The sequence below is a fragment of the Rhamphochromis longiceps genome, linkage group LG17 (assembly GCF_057381845.1).
Source record: "Rhamphochromis longiceps isolate RC_006_pf linkage group LG17, R_longiceps_female_GT1.1, whole genome shotgun sequence".
Classification (NCBI taxonomy): Eukaryota; Metazoa; Chordata; class Actinopteri; order Cichliformes; family Cichlidae; genus Rhamphochromis; species Rhamphochromis longiceps.
Genome location: NC_140573.1, coordinates 38092074 through 38109854, shown reverse-complemented (window position 1 = coordinate 38109854; position 17781 = coordinate 38092074). Strand labels below are relative to the sequence as shown.

Sequence of the window (17781 nt, the reverse complement as noted above, 5' to 3'; positions counted from 1 at the left end):
GAACGCCTTGGGTTAGCCAGCCTTGACAATCACGGAAAGAAGGGGTACTCCAAAGGAACAAGAGTGTTCTGGAAATGTCAGCGCTATTTCAATCACTGTCACAGGGCGCAAGGAGCAAAACCTTGTATAAGATCCTTTTTGTTTTTTTCCTGGACTATGAGCAGAAAACAAAAATCCCAATATAACATAAATACATTGCAAAAACGGGCAAGTGCACCACTCTTGTGTTGTAATATAGAATATATGTAAATAGACTGTTGTCAGGACAAAAAGCTTACCCTGCCGCTGGTCTTTATAAAAGAGAAGAGAAACAAGCCTTTTCCCTATTTAGAGTGCTTATCTGCACCACCCATTTCTAAATAATAATGCAATTATTTTACTCTGTGACACAATTCACAGAGGTCTCCTTTGCAAGAAGAAAACTCCAAAAATCCATTCAGTCTAATTATCAGAACAAAGTGTGTCCCTGTCGAGACGCCAGGACAAATTGGAACTCTGATGATTTAATCAGGACATCTGGTCACTCTAAATTTTTTATTCTGTCAACACAAACGCTGCAGTATGTTGTGAACAGTGTGATCCAACGAGTCCTCTACTAGAAAGAAAAGAATAGTTTTATGGATGTTATTTTAAGGTGCCATGTGGTAAAAAGTTCTTTTTCTTGCCCATTTCTCAAGCTTAAAGTTTGTTGTCCTGATTAACTTTTCTTTTTTTTTGTCTTTGCTTGCATATGTGTACATGAGTTGCTGTCAAGATCAACACCTTGCAATTTCGCGTACAGAAGCCGGTCCCACCTCTGATCATTAATTCCATACTTTTCACCCATTTATCACAACAAAGACCTTCTCATTTTCTCTTCCTGAACTTTCTTCCCAAACTTGGTTTGCGTCAGCAAACGCTCACAGGGGTTTGTAGCTGCTCTGATTGATGACACTGTAGTCAATAGTGTCGAAAGTGAGACAAGGCCACCTCCAGTAAACAGCTTTTAATAATCACCTTGCTGATTGAGTGCTGCGTCCAATTTGGCATATGAATCTATTCGTGCCAAAACAAGAGGAGAGGAATAAAGGACCGGAAAACTCAGAGCTTATATGGTGGAAGTAATTGTGTAACCCTCCACCCCATCCTCCCGTTTACTCCGTGACATCCTTTTCTTATGGCTTTTCTTACGCCTACACGCTTTCCATCATTGACAGCCAAAGTTTGCTTTCAGGCTAACTCGTGCCGGCTTGTACTGTGAATTAATTTGCTGTACGATTTTGATGACCAAAGCTGCTTGGAAAGTCAGTCATCAATCACGGCATGGTATTGAGTAGACTTGAAGTAAGGAAGTGTATATTTGCGCGAAAAACGTGTTCACAAATGCATTTGTGTATTAGCTTTCTAATTTAGGTGTGGTGTTGTTCTGTTGATTGGTCCAAGTTAGCCTTTGCCAGGAAATCATTTATCAAGTGAAAATAGTCATGAATTGGGTGATTAGTTTGCTCTTTGAGTACCATTACCAAAATTATCATCTGATGAGGTTTATTCCCAAATAAGCACAATAGTAATGGGAAGTTTACAGCTTTTTCCCTTTTTTGCCCTGAGATAATAAAAAACAGGAGTTGCTCTGTCAGCCTGTAAGCTAACTGCATGTCCCCTTCTCAACTCAGTTAAGACACAAAAATGCCAAATAAACAGCTATATCGACCTGCTCGTGAGGAATAAACAGAGTGCAACAGCAGCAGGAGAGGGAGAAATAGATTTTTAAGACTAAGAGAAGAAAAGAGTTTTTGAGGAACGCTGTGGGTCATGAACTGAGACATAAATATTGAATTTTAAATTCAAATACCCTTCTATGCAGTCAAAGCGATCACCAACGCACTTCTGCTTCGGGGTTTTTCTCATGGATCTCGAACTCGTGATTAGGAGGGCATTAACCTTTCTGAACTTGCTGATGGTTTGAGATAAACTGTTTAGTCTCCAGTTTTGCTTTTGTTTGATTTATTGTAGTAGAGTTCACGGGGCATCCACGTGTTACATATTGGGCTCATATATGCGATAGAAATGTATTTCAGTTGTTGGTTTCATGCATTTCTTGTTTGAAAGTGTGACAGCGAAACAGTTTTGCTAGGATTTAGTTGATAATTGTTGATATGGAGCAGGGCCAAATGGTTAAATATTGAGTGCTTATGTACTTTGATATTGCACTCGCTGAAAATCAAGGGGAAATATCACTGTAAATGCTTCAATGCACAAAAGGAGAGACAACTGTTTCACCGCTTAAATTGCTTCTGGCGGGATTGTTCCAAAGGTTATGAACTTGTCATTGGGTTGGCATTGACTGATACCAAATGGATGCAAAGCTAGCTCCCTATAACTTAACTGTGGAAAGCAAAGGCATTTTTGTCCTAACAGAGTGTCCATACACGCTTTTTTATTGTACTTATCAAAGCCATTAAAACAGGTCTTTACTGTGAGGTTGGAGTATCCAAATGATAAATGAGAACACCCACACTTGTAGTTCCATGTGTACTGAAAGCTCTCAAGCAGTCTGCCATTTTCTCATTCTTTAATCCCATTCACTCCCCCGCAGTATTTAAATCACCAAAGGTGCTGGCCAGATCCACTGTCTCCTCGAGATATAAATGTATGTATTTTATTTATAATGCATTAAAAAGCACCTTTTATGAGCTTGTTTATTTTGTTTTCGGTTCTGTAGTCTAGTCTTGATCTACTGCTCAGCAGATATATTAGTAATTGTTGAATTATCTTGGCATATTTAACCTCTTCAAAATATTTTTTTGGGCTTTTGTGACTCCAGAAGCGCATAAATGAGCAAAGCAGATTTCTTACGTTTGTTAACCATTTAAGACCTACCATAGAACCAAGTCCGCCAGAGCTTTTTACATTCTGTAGTGCCATTTTTGGGAGCATTTCAAGTTGATATACATCAATACAACCATTATAGCCCAAATTTTAATAATATGTATGCATTAAGTGCATAGTAATTACATAAATTGCAGAAAAGTGCAATAAACTACAAAAAAAATTAAAATCGTTTTTATTTTTTTAACATATATTTTACAGTTTTGAGGTTTATCCCTCAAAACTGTAAATACAAAAAAGTTGCACAAAATAGTTTCCCACCACAGGAAATTTATTTTAAGTGTCTTCATAGTTTTATTTTTGAAATACACCAATTTTCATATACTGCAGGAAAAACGAAAATAAATATTATAATGCAAATTTGCAAAAAAACCCAGCATATGCATCAAAATAAACTATTTCTAGCAGTGCAATATGAGTCCTAAGCATCCCAGAAACGATACAGAAAGTCATAAAGTCAAACATAACTTTTAAAAACACAAGTATGGGCTCATGAGGCCCTTATGTTAAAAAAAAAAAAAACAACTACATTTCTGCAAAATGACGTCACTTCCGGTTTCAGGCAGGACATGGCAGACATGCAATAGTTCGTGCTGATGGAAGTAGGAAGTGTTACAAACAGCTGATAGGATCGGCAAAGCATGTTTCTGGAATATTATGTTTTGTTGCTGCAAGTGCTTTTTATGCGGTTTTTGCAAAGCTTTATGTGGAAGGAAACTGTGACCGAGGACAAGCTGATGGCATAAGATGTAAGTACAACTCCTCCAGTTTCATATGCAAAAAAAATTATTGCGCTAACTATTTTTAAATCCCGGTAGAACTGCAACCACGTAGGTTGCAGTTCTACCGGGATTTAAAAATAGTTACGTCACCGGCTTTAAAGGGTTAAGATAGACCAGGGGTAGGCAATCTTTCTGATGATGAGTGCCATCTAAAATTTCCTCAGAAGTCAATGTGCTATATGATTGCATTAGCAATAAATTTAGTAACGCTCTATATGAACAGTTACACACTATATAGAACCACTTTATAGAATTATATTTGTTCCCAGATGTCGGCAGCTATCAGCAAATAGTTATCAGCTATTTTGAAACAAAAAACAGACACTTGTTATCCATAACAAGAACTCCATAACAGCAAATGAACTGTACAACAGAAAATACAAATGCTATTTATGGTCTCCTCACAACAGTGATAAGAAAAGTAAACTGAGCCAATATGGCATGTTTGTTAATACACATGTTAATGTGATCTTTGGTCTCCCACTCAGAGACACAGGTCTCCGAGTGTCCAGCATTCAGACGGCTACCTGAGGACACTCATGTGAAAGAAAATCTGCTCACACAGATATGTAGAGCCAAATACTGTCAACAAGGCCTCTGCAATGTGACAGTGATGTACACTGTCTTATTGGTATATGTATGATTGCTATACATTTTACATCAGATAAAAACTTTGGTTGTAAGCTTCAGATAATTATTTAATAACAGCCAGACAATTTTAATGAGAATAAGAAAGCATTTCTTTGTGCCCCCCTTTCCCTGTTAATGCCCTACCTGGCCCCCTGTCAAAACTTAGCAAGACCCCCCATGCACAGTTACCAGCTGTCAGCTGCATAAAAAAGGATCCTGGCGTTATTTGTCTCTCAGAAACAGTTCATAACTTCCCTTCAACTCATTCATGTCACCTAAAAGGTAAACCTGTTTCTCCATCACAGCTCTGATGATTCAGTAAGGACATCTCCTGGTTTCATCTTCATGTTTCCCTCTCACCACATAACCAAACCGATATCATGACCAGCAGCTTTACAGCTGTGGCTCCAGCAAACATCAGCTGATACTAGAAAGTAATATTAAATAAATTCTAACAACAGCTGATCAAGCTTAAACGTGCTGCTGTTGTTTAGCGCAACATCAGCTGGTTTCCGCTTTCTGGTGCAAAGTGGGAGATAAATAAACAAGTGAGACGATCAGCTGATCATTGATCAGTTTCATGATTGAAGTAGCAACAGGAGAGAGAGGGGAGAGAATGAGAGAAGAAGAGGCAGCTGCAGTGTAACGACAAATTAACTCCGGCTTTGTGTCTTTTTCATTGTAGCTGAAGTTCGGGACAAACTGTGTTCCTTTTCAGCTCAATACGAAACGCGTGATATTTTCTCTGAATACGAGACCATTCCGTTTTTTACAGGACGGTTGGCAGCTCTACTAACTAACTTTATGAATAAAATAAAGTTCACTCTCAGTAACATCATAGCACCACACAGCTGTATATAAACTCCGTCATGCTAGCTAGTACGCAGTACGAGTTATTGTAACGGACTGTAAAAAGTCAGCGCAACGAAAATAAACTCCACCTAAACTTGGTTTATATCTGACCCAGATAGACTGCAGGTCATAACTTCTTACCTGAAGTTAAGTTCACCTGACACCGGCGGCCGCCTCGGGTCTCTCCTCTTGCCTCCCCTTTCCCTCATCCACCTGCTGGGCTCCACCACTTGCTAATGTTACTGAATCTGTGGAAGCTCCGCCATAGCCACCACCAAACAACTGACTTATTTTTACACACCGGCCAGCATTCTGCTTAATGAAAAAGAAGACTGATGTGAATAACAGGTCAAAATTAAAATCCCACCACCACCCCTCCTTTAAGCCAGCTTTCTTCTGATTGGCTGCACCTTGCAAACACTAGGTTTGAACAATAGGTAGGTGGGGCTTCCGTCATAATCAGAGCTGTTTGTGTTAAGGAGCTCTGCTGCACTGAAATAGAACCTGAGAATGTTATGAAGGATCAAGCTTTCAGGTTTTTGTCTTTTTTGCGAATTGATTTTGGTGCATGTTAACAGTTAGCCTAGCCATTCTTGCTCAGGAACCAGTCTTAGCAGATCACCAGTCTATAAATAGTAAATACACCTGTTTGATAATTATGGCATTGTGCTGATCAGTGGTGACAGTGCATCAATAAAAAAAACTCCCATCAACATTTACTTTGGCCGTTTTGTTGCCATAATAAATGAACAAATTACCCATAGAGACAACATCACATCCTGCTAAGTGCAGCTTGGCTGTGCCATCCTGTGTCGGCTCTTACCTGTGCATGCTACGGTGCCCCACTCCTACATTAGTACCCACTGTTTGCCAGAGTGCCCATTTTGTGTAATTATATGAACTACAGCAAGCTAATGGCCCCGACAGAGCACTGCCTAGGCCTATTACACCTCAGGGTGCTGCAAAACACCATTACCACCAACAGCAACCTGGAGTGTTTGTGCATGTAGGTGACAGGATGTGTGTGCAACTGCACTTTCTGCGTAACGTTCATGTAGATGTGTTGGTTGGAGGTGGATTGATACATGTCACAGAAACACAGCAGTTACAGCCAAAAATTGGTGCTTTTAGCCTCAAATGCGCATCTATTGATATGTGTATGTGCGTACCACACCTGTCATCTCTCCTCCATTAATTTCTCCACGGCTTTAGCCGCTTGCTGCTGGCAGCTGTAGTTGACACAGCAGAAAGGATTGCAAGTTTTGGAAGCCATTGCATCCACTTCATTTACCACCATCTCATCTTCTGCCTGTAAATTGACTATTTGGTTCACAGGAAGTGATTTAATTGCATGTTTGTCAGTATGTATGTATGTATGTGTGTGTGACTACCACTGATAAATAGTATCTAGTGTAATATTTCTCTCTGTTTGAGGCCTCAGCTCTTTTAACTAATAATCATCTGTGACTCACATGTATACATAATTTAGGTGCTCGTGTTCACGATTGTCTGCCCAGCTTTGCAGGTTATTGAAGACTGGCTGAGTCGGCAGCTCGTGCCTTTCAAGGTCTTAAAATCAAACACGTGCAGCTCTTTAGATGAGAATAAGGATTGTGATGGACTCAATTAGATGGATGGATGGACTCATCTCCCCACACAGTCAGATCCAGATCAAAACATTGACTATACACATAGCTAGTACAATTTACTTGACAGTGGCCTTGGCTGTCTGTTCAACCATTATGTTATCCCATTCTCTTTTTAAAGAAAGAGCCTTAGCACGGCTCTATTGACAAGCTGCTTTCCCCTCAGTATCAATAGCCATTAACCACTTTAAGCCTTGCCAAGCGTAGGAGATGGAGAGCTAATTGCCTTTTTTGTAGCATACAGTATACTGTAATGGTGAATCAATGTCTTTGTTAGTATTGTGGGATAAATGGATATTCATGCCTGAACAACCACATGCACCCACACATAGCGCTAGCGACATTAACAGCATATCTACCTACACATACACACAAATGTTTGTTTGGCTACATTTGTGAGGACATCCTATAATCAAATGGTTTCTAAACCATTTTACTCTACCCAAAAACTGAGGGCTTAAACTGTCATTACTGCCCTCTGTTAAGAGGTTAAACAGTGTTGAGAAAATTAGCTTTGCCAAAGTAAATGAACTAAAATGTAAAATTTTATATATTTAGTTTATCATTTGCTGATTCCTTTTTTACACGGACTGTAACAAATACACATTCATCGATATGCATTTTTCTTTTATATACTTAAAGCATGAATGCTGCATTTCATGGATTCCAGCAAAGACTCACTCCTTCACACTAACACTGGTGGCCTCTCAGTGTGGAGTGTTACCACCTGTGTAGAGTGGAGTGAGTGCAGTATTCCCCCCTGACAGCGAGATGTATGCAATTAAACAGTATTAGAGTCATTAGCTCAACACAAGTGATAGCCAGCAGATGGTTACCATGCAGAAATATGCTCTTAATGAAGCTCCTCAGTCACTATGGGTGTATGCTTGTGTGGCCGAGCACGCATGAGCGCGCTTATGTGTATGTAGCGTGTATGGTCTATTGGCTATAACGCTCAAAGCAGCACTTGATTAGACGGCAGTTGGTCCTCCTCTAGCATAACCATTAGTGCCTGTGGTTGTTTATAAAAATGCTGTAGCACATGGTTAATTTCATTCATGCTACTTCTTTATCTCTGTGGAGGTCAAAATGTGTGACGAAGATGTTTTCTACGAGTCTCTAGCCATTGTAGGGATTTTGAAGTGTTTTAGACCTTTAAAAACAAGCTTTATATCATGAACATCACTGAAAACTGACAAACCTTTTTTGTTAACATCAGTAGGTCCTTGATAAGAATTTGCATTTATTACACATTTTCTTAGCTGGATCTTGCTAGTACCAGGCTGGACAACCTTTCGCCTGCAGAACTACTTTCTTCATTGGACAGATTAAACAAGGTGCGGGAAACATTCCTTGGTCCATATTAACATGTGTCCATGTGCCAATAAAATATCCCCCCATTATTGAACCCCCACCAGCATGAACCGATTACAAACAGCCGGATGGATCCGTGCTTTTAGTTGTTTTTACACTAAATTCTGAGCCTACCCTCCAAATGTCACAGCAGAAGTCAAGAATTGGTTGATCAGGTAACATTTTTCCAATCTTCTGTTGAGCCTGTGCAAATTGTAGCCTTAGTTTGATGTTCTTAACCAATAGGAGTGGAGTCCAGCGTAGTCTTTTGATACACGTTGTGTTTGTAGATGCTCTTCTTCATTATTTTGTATGCAACAAGCGATTATTTTGACTTTTGATTTTGCCTTTGGCATCAATAAGGCAGACCTTCTCACTGGATATGTTCTCTTTTGTCAGCTCATTCTCTGTAGACTATAGAGGTGGTAGTGTGGGGAAATCCCAGTATATCCACAGCTTTTGAAACACTCAGACCAGCCTGTCTGGTATCAACAACCATTCCACATTCAGAATCACTTAAATCGCATTTCTTCCCCACTCTGAAGTTCAACAGGTTGCTTGATCAATGTCTATTTGCCTAAATGCATGCATGAGTTGCTGATTGGTGTCAACCAGCAGTTAAACCTGCTGAATATTACCCAATAATGTGACTGGTACACGTATATGAGTATCAAACAACCACATGACTTCATGTTTATGTACAATGGACGTTTCAAGTTTCCACAACTGGTCCTTACTACTTACTTTGGAGCATGGATCCCTTTAGACACGGAATCATTCCACACCTACACACTTTGAAACCAACGCAGCCCAGTGAACTTTTCCTCTTTATTGTTTAAGCAGACTCCTGGTGTCCGAGTCTGCATATACAGTATATCACTCGACGTAGTGAAGGTCCAACGTCCAAGTGAAGTGAAAATAATCAAAACATATTTTTGAGTAATGGAGGACTTTAAAATAAAGTTGGCCATTTACAAACCTGTCATTATCAATAATAGCATATTGGCCCAGATTTGGAAAGACTCATGCTTATCATGAATTTTCTCTCTCATAACTGAAGCATGAAATACGATAATATGTAAAGCCCACGCTTGTTTAGCTTGTCTGTCAGTTACATCCTCACTCTCCTGTCAGGCTCTTGGAAGTGGTTAATATATATATATATATATTTTTTTTTTTTTACTGACAGCATCTTCAAGACATTTTTTTTAAAGCTCTTCATCCTTGACAGATTTTCTCCCTGCTTCATTTCTGCTGTAAAGATGTTGAGTCCTTTTCAGCCGTCATGAATTTACTTCCTCTGTGACAATAAACCTTGTTGCTTCAGCCTTTGGGAATTTCTCCAGGTTAAACTGGGGTAATAACAATAGGTAGCCTCGCGACACCGAGGCCACCAGTAAGTCATAACTGATTGCAGATTGTGCTTTTGCTGAATAATATCCAGGAAAAATCTTGGCTACAACATCAAGAGTGTTGCAAGTCCCCAGGGAGTTTTTCTTTTTGTAAAAGAGCCTGAGGCTTTGAGGTGCAGTAGGGGAGGTGCGTGGTGTCTCACCCCCAAAACTACTGTGCTTATAGGTACGTTTGCAGTCCAGCTACAGTGAATTGGCTGTGGTATAAAATAAAATAAAATAAAATAAATGTTTAGTTATTTGCTCTTCTTTTTTGTTCTGTTTATATTAAAAAAACAACAACTTGTTATTGGCTTAACTTATTAGACAGATATTGAGCAGGACATCTCCAGGTCAAAACAATTCATTTAATTTTTCTTTTATTTTATATGATTTGTCCTAAGAAGGAATAACACTCTGCTGGCTGTGAGCAAATTTTGCGGATTTCCAACTTGTGTGTGTGAACGTGAACTCGAGAGAGAGCATGAGCGATGAAAGGAGAGAGCTGATAGTGATGCTCTATTGAATACAGATGAGAGAGAGGCAAGCTGAATTCTGATCAGGCTTTCTTCCACTCTTACTCTTCCTTCCGCTCGCTCTCTCTTTTTTCTGTCTCCCGCGCCATCCCTCTGAGTGAAAATACTTCAGAGGACTGTGTCTTTCTGAACCAAGGGGGAAGTCAGTAGGTCAACCTTTCAAAGTCAACGTCCAGGCCCTCCTCTCAAAGGTGCAGCTATTACAGTGAGGGCCACCCCCTCCCCGTCCCTGTAGAATTAACAAGCGTGTGGATTTTGATGTTAGAGATATGGAGCAGTACTTTAGAGGAAATCTGATCCTGAACTGAAAATCCTGTTTCATGTTTAACAACACTAGAGGCCGAATTTGTTAAAATTTTTATCAGCGCTCGCTCGGTACCTGTGAAAATTTGTATTATTATTTTTTTTCCCTTTTGAGAAACTCCGGCAAGGTTTTAACGCATTCCAAGGGCCTCAGGTTCATCAAAGTCAGTCAATAAAGTAATCTGCAGCTAGTCTCCTGGAAAAACATATTTCTACATCAGCTGAATGTCAAAACTGGTATTCAGCTGACTTCACCTATAACTTATTCAGAAGACCGGGGTGAAGCGAAAGCCTGATCTCAGAAAATATCTAGCCAGGATGGCAGCTTGGAGCTTAATTAGTTGAAGAAAGCATGTGCTTCCCCTATAGTTTGACTTTCTCAGTAGTCGTAGAAAGATCAGCGTGAAGATGCAGGAGCACATCGACGCGTCCGCAGCGTAATGGTTAAAACCACGATTGCGACGCGATTAGGTTTCGGTATTTGAAAGCGTCTTCGAATCCTTTTTGTAACAGGGTCACATCCTCTCGGATAGCAGCGAACTGCTTAGGACTCAGATGAGTGTAGACACCACAGTCCCAACGTGATTTGTCCTTCGATGTGATTATCAGCAGCGTGATTGGTTGTAAACCCTGTTGTCACGGCAATGATTTCAGCCTTGATGATGAAAGCTCATGGGACACTGATCCGTAGCATGCAGACACACACACACACACACACACACACACACACAATCGCTCTGTCTCACTGCTAACCAGTCTCATTCCCCTTTGAGAGAGAGGCATTAGTCGGTGAGATTGAACTCTTGCATGTGTGTGTGCGAGTGTGTGTCGCTGTTGTCTGTCTCCTTACTTACCCAGTAATGTACAAAACAGGAATCTGGGGAAAGGCTCAAGCTCCACTGAATTGTACTTGACATTTTATTCTTTCTTTCCTGATTTTTTTTTCTCTCTTTCCCTCTCACACCATACCCTGGACCCCTTTTTTCTATTTCCGTCTCACAGCTGTTATTAAACCACTTTGACTGAGTTAATAACATCTGTGTCACACGCACACACACAAAAGCAAGTGTAACTGTGCCTGTCTGCTACAGTACCTTGTGCAAACCAGAACCGCAAGTGTGCATCTTGGTGTTATCTGTCTAAATACACTAATTATTATACTGGGTTTGGTGTACCTGTACACTTTTTTTAAAGATGGTAAAATGAAAATGAAAAGCAGAACAGAAAGACTTAATATAAAGATTTGAGTGAAAGATGATCATGGAAACATTGTGTTATTTAAAAGCTAAACAAAGAAACAATCAATAATTGAACTGAGCAGACCTCTCATTTTGAAATTTATGTAAGTAAATAAGTTTTATGTTTGAAACCAAAGTCGTTTCCAATAAAAATAAATGGGTTCTTAGAATTTTCTCTACCCACATTTACAGTCTTTACATAAAATAACACAGCAGCCTGCCCTCCAACAGCAGTTCAGATTAGCACATTTCTAAAACGTCTTAAAGACAGTCGTAGCTGACGCTTTCCTGAGGTCATTTGGAGGTTATTCCAGAGTCGTAGCGCGATGACAGCATAGGTGTGACCCGCCCTCCCCATTTTGATATCAGGATTACGAAAGGATCTTGGGGGAATGTATGTATTCAGCACATTGACCACATATGCAGATGTAAGACTGTTTAAGGCTCTAAATGCGAACACTTTCACATTTAGTGTATTCTGTAATGCATGGGGAGCCAGTGCAGGACTGCTTTGTCAGTAACCTGCAGCAGCATTCTGGACAGAAATGTTCATGATGCACACGCAGGGCAATTCTCTTTAGCAATGCTGCTGGAATATGTGGTGTATGGTTTGGCTTTCTCTCACTAAGATGAGCTTCCCTGTCTATGTTGCACCAGAGGATGTTTTTATCATCAAGCATTAATGATGCCTTCATAGATGTGCAAGTCACATCCATGTGCAGAGATCCATACTTCCACAGATGCTGGATTTTGAGCGTTTTTGATGGTTTCTCTCCTTTTTAGCCAGTCCCTGATTCCTGAGTCCATGCACCCCAAAGATTTGTACTTCCCAGCTTTTCTGTGCATTCTTTATGTGGTTATGTTTATCACATCTGATCAGTGGCCTTTGCACATCATTGTGTTTCCTATGTCCTTTGGATCCGATTAAGGGGAACAAACTGAGCGGACACCATACACGAGGCATCTATGTATAAGTTACCTGGTGGAGAGGGAATCTTATATGCTTAAGGCCACTACAGGACCCCGGACTCAAGTCCACATCAGGTCATTTTGTGTATCATTCCTCTCCCTTCCTGCTTTCCTGTCTGCGCTGTATTCGACTTTCAAGAAAAGGCTGAAAATGCCAAAAAAATATATGAATATATATAAAAGGCAGACAACAAGCCAAGGCATTTAATTAAAACATTGCACCCAGCTTCTGACATTAGCCAGATCTACACAAATTAAAAGCTCGTAATCCTGGCAGACCTTTTATCAAACGCAGTGCGTACCAGGTCGAGGGAAGTGGTGCAGCTGTATTGGCTCTACTTGTTTTTCCTTTGCCAAAGGAAGAGCTCGTCTAGAGTTCTTTGCTGGGTCTTGCTTGAGTTCCAGAGAAGAAGTACAACTAGGTCACCTTTTCACCTGCTAGATGAAAAGGTGACCCAGAGAGCAGCTAAACTGGAGCAAGCACATTTACAACTGACTGAGAGTTGGCCGGAGAACAAAGCAGACCACGTTCACGTGTGAGCTGGCCAACGGGATGAATATTTGGCTATCAGCAGATGGCCAAATCCACTTCTGTTTGGTGAGGGCATTTGTGTATGTGCGTGAGAGAGAGTGTGATTTTTGACTTTTTTGGTAAAGTGCAATTGCCGCTTTGCCCTGGTGGTTAAGCTGGCTACATGTTCACATTATGCCACCTTACAAGGTCATTTATTAGCATTTCTTGTTCGTCTCCCTGCCTGTTTGTTGTTTAAAAGCCAGGAGAGAGCCACCTTTTTGATTTATTTCAGTGTTTTGACTGATGGATATTGTTCAACTTTTAAAAGAATTTTATTATTATTATTATTATTTAGGTCCTATAAGATGACGGTGAGGTCCTACCATCTCTGGAAAAGGCATAAATCCAAATTGGGATACAGAAAGTTTTATTTTCTGAATATAATTACAAGATGATGGATTCTAAAGTTCTGTCCTTAAGTGAAGCAAAGAGCCCAGACTCTTTTTCTCTCTTATTCTCTCTCATTGATTGCCTAACCATGTACCAGCTTTGTCTTACATTACTGTGAGACAGAAGTAGTGCTTCCACTCTCATTTATAATAAGTACAGCACCTCGACCCCCCAAATTGGTTCCTTGTCAGGTACAGAGGAATCAATGTACGAGCGTGATTCTGACCTGAAACCACGCTGCTGAGCTTGAAAAATCCCTAGTTTTGTGTGGATATAATAGCCGACAGTATAAAAATCTTTGCCTTTCCTCTTGCATCAATATTTTCCTTTGGCCCCTACACACACTCTCCAGTGTTTGAGTTTTACTTTTTAAATCTTTTTTCTCTCTGAAGCTGATTAGATTGATTAGATCTTGTCGTCATGCATCTTGCGGTTTTGCGTCTAAATAATGTCTTTGTTTCTTTCATCAGGGCCTGATGATCCTCTTACAGAACCTTCCCACGATGCACTGGGGCAACGAGGAAGTGAGCGTACTGCTGGCTGAAGCCTACAGGTTGAAGTTTGCCTTCGCTGATGCGCCCAACCACTACAAGAGATGATAAGCAAGGGGCGGGGGAGGGGGCTCCCTGTGTTCCTCCTTTACTCCCCCCAAAGTGGTCTACTGAACTCAAAGGCCTCTATTCCCACACAGGAAGGAGCTCCCTTTTCTTAACCTCCTTTTCCCTTATTGGCCGGTGGGCCTTTCAGCTACTAAGAGATTTTTGAATCAACCAATGACTGCGAGGATGTGCGGTGTAGCATTCTAACATGTTGATGTGGAGCCTTTTTTTTTTTTTAATGATTATTGTGTTCTCTGATTAGCTCTGAGCAGTGCAGAGTCCTGTTCTTTATCACTGCAAGCTGACAGCTGGGAGATCAACCTAAGGCCCGATGCAAAACCAGGAGCTGTTGCTCAGCACCGCCTGCGGTCTGGCTCCGAAAAATGCCTCTTTCTGCTAATTATTTCCATAACCATGGTAATACATAGTTGATTTTTTTTGTTCCCTGAGGCAAAATGTGATCTTTTTCCTTTTCAGTTTGCAAAGACAAAGAAAGATGTCAAAGGGCATTGCACTAGATACTTTACTTGCCCCTCCCCCCCACAGATTGTTTTTCTTCGTGACCCTTCCAAGACTTTTGAAGCAAGACACTTTGTCAGTCAGTGAGAGGAGGCATGTGTACTTCCTTCCATTAAGCCAATCACACACCAGCTTTAAACCCTCATTGTCCAGTCTCATCACTGCAGCGTCTCGTTGTTTGAATGTAACGCAAACAGTGGCAGGAGGCTGCAGAACAGGAGTCACATACACAGATCAACATCAAAAAACATAAGAAGCCATTAGGAGGGAGAACGCTACCTAGTCCCACTTGTTAGGGTTCTTTTTTTCTTTTTTTGCTCCTCAGACCTGCCGCATGTGAAGGGCCACGTCTTATTATCAACTTCTCCTTCTTTGTGAATGTAAGACTACCTCAGAACACGCATTGTTATTACACGGTTATACACATAATGAGGCGTTAGCAGACATAAAGAAAGAATAACTCAGATTCACATTGGTCTGGGTGGGTGACAGGCCAGATCTGAAGTTGAAGCTAAATTCCGAAAGAGCACAATCGACACGGTTTGGGGACCTTTTGTTTTTAAGTTTTCCGCCCAGAATATATAAAATATGGATTGGACTGTTTAGAGATCACCAGCAAGGCGGGGCCTGAGCTTAAAAGATGTATTTCCATATAAACACGTGAAACTAGAAGGGTTTATTTGGAGGCTCCAACTTAATGGAAGTCTTGCAATTTTAAAATGCAATTACACACGCTTGATCTATTTCGGCTCTCGTAATTTATTTATGTAGAAGCTCTGCACGCAGATCATCGGGATTATCCTAAAAACGTACCAATACATAAATAAGTAAATAAATAATTACAAAGCTGTTTCTTTGCTTATGACCATCCATCCCATTGCCTCTATAATGTTGTTTGTAAGTACCCTGTAATCAGGCGTCAGCACGGTGCTTACTGAACTCTGTGAATATAATGGGAAGTTGACAAGCTTAGCAGGTGACAACGATTCATCACGCCCTTTAATTAAAAAGCGTTTGCATAAATAAGTTATACAACCTGCTTCTTGTTTTTGCACACACAACTCTCCGCCTTACATTAGTCGTTCACACGTTGCTCTGTTCTTATAGGGCACATGGGATGTCTTACGCAAAGTCAGTAGCACCATATTGGTGTGATGTTAGGTGGTGGTGGTGGGGGGGTAATCAGACATTCATGACATAACACAAAGCTGTTAACGTTTGGATCCTCCTGTCGCAACTCCGCCAGGATCCATTATTGTCACCCGAGCCGAAAAAGGCGGCAGGCGTAGGTGTGTGAAGGGAAGATGGAAGGAGAGAGGGGAAGGGAGGGTGTTGTGTTTCTTTGGAAGTTCAGTCCCTTTTTTCAGTGAGAGCTGTCAGTCTTTGATCACATGTTGAGGGTTTGGGCTTTTTTTTTTTTTTTTTACCCAATCTGCACCAGTTTCACAAGCCCCTCATCTCCCATGCTCTCTGACAAGGAAAAACTGCACTTAATTTAAAAGTCTAAAAAGTCCCCTCCCTTTTTTTGTATGAGATATATTCTTTCAGTCAGCATTTTAAATTTGTCTTTTTCATTTAGGTTTTATTTTTTTAAATGCCTACATATGTTTACGTTTACATGCCTGTAAAGTTGTGCCTGACTCTGGAGACACGAGACAAACACCCTGATTGTGTTTTTTGACCACAGATGATTTTTTTTTTTGTTTCGTTTGGTTTTTTTTAGGTTTTAAATTTGTGCAAGCAATATGAAGTCATTTTTAATTAGTAATAAAATCAAAGGAAATATTATTTTGACTACAGAAACCACCAGCACGAGCTGTTGAATTACACTCTGGGCATTTATGCCATAATAAAATAACCAATAACCCATCCCTAAACCCTCCCCATCCCTTAAGAGGCTTGTCAAGCTTTGCATTCCTGCACATGCTGAAAGAACATGCAGTGAATGGGCTGTGGCTGTAGTGCTACTCAGCATTTAAACAGTTTGGCGTCCGCAGTTAGCAGCTTTATGAAATTTGGGTGAATTGCCACTCCAGAATCGCCAGTCAGTCAAACAGACCAAAATCATCCCAACCATGTGTTATGAACCTGCAGTCTCGTGGCTTTTGAAATGGTTGCTTCAAAGACAGGGGCCAAGTCTGCATCCACATGCAGTTAGTTGCCATGTTCAAAGCAACTTGGTCTGTCAAAAACATGATAAAAAAATAAGAATCAGTCTGCTACCACTTTACAACCAGAATGCAACCAGTTGCCAACCAACTGAGACAAGTCCCCTATTGCAAAGATGCACATTGCAGACGAGTTGCACTCATCAGAGCAGACCGACTCTTAATTGAGTCGGTCTGCTCACTACCAAATGTTTTAAAGTGTGTTTTTTTTATTTTTTTTTTTAGCATAGTTACTGGAGATGATATTTGCTTATGTGATCTGTACGTTGTTATTTAAGTTAGAAAACTGACGCCACTGAAGCCACTTCTGAGTTTGAGTGTTACATTTTTTTAATCACGAATGCAAAGCTTGACAGGCACAGCAGCAGTCAATAAGGTTGGGCAGGGGTGAGCGAGCAGTCAATATTTGTCCCATTTATTACCCATAACCTGACTTCTCACAACATTAAACTGCCTTATTGCACACATTCATATGGATATGAACACTGTAAGGGGTAAAAGCAATGTTGGTGGTGAACACCGATGCTCCAAGATAACAACAAATGTGGGGGTCGAAAGCCGCTGCTGTGTGTGTGTGTGTGTGTGTGTGTGTGTGTGTGTGTGTGTGTGTGTGTGTGTCAAAGGCAGAGAGTAGGTAGGTTTGAGCCCCCCTCCGTTTCTGCTGTTATGCTATATGCAGTGTTTTCCCTTTAATAAGAGTCAGCTGTCTACACACACTTCTGCGAAGAGAGGTGAAATTAACAAACAAACACAGGAGCAAATTCAGTTGCAATCTGAAGTTTGACTCTCAACACACACACACACAAACATATCTCCATGGAGATGAATGTCTCAGCGGCATCAGGTTGAAACCCCTTTTTTCTATTAGCCCACACACACACACACACACACACACACACACACACACACACACACACACGGCAAACTTCAAACACTCTTTGGAGCATCTTCAGGAGTGCGTCC

At 40.6% G+C, this 17781-nt stretch overlaps 1 protein-coding gene across 3 annotated transcripts in view; it reads left to right on the top strand.

Moving 5' to 3' along the window:
- The window catches only part of tbc1d22a (TBC1 domain family, member 22a), a 168997-nt gene extending 151494 nt beyond the window's left edge, over window positions 1–17503 (top strand). For all 3 annotated transcript variants that reach the window (XM_085387797.1, XM_085387796.1, XM_085387795.1), the window contains one exon: window positions 14003–17503. In XM_085387797.1, the coding sequence (XP_085243923.1) occupies window positions 14003–14131 (129 nt within the window). In that variant the 3' untranslated portion in view covers window positions 14132–17503. The remainder of the gene's footprint in view (window positions 1–14002) is intronic.
- Window positions 17504–17781: the final 278 nt, after the last annotated feature.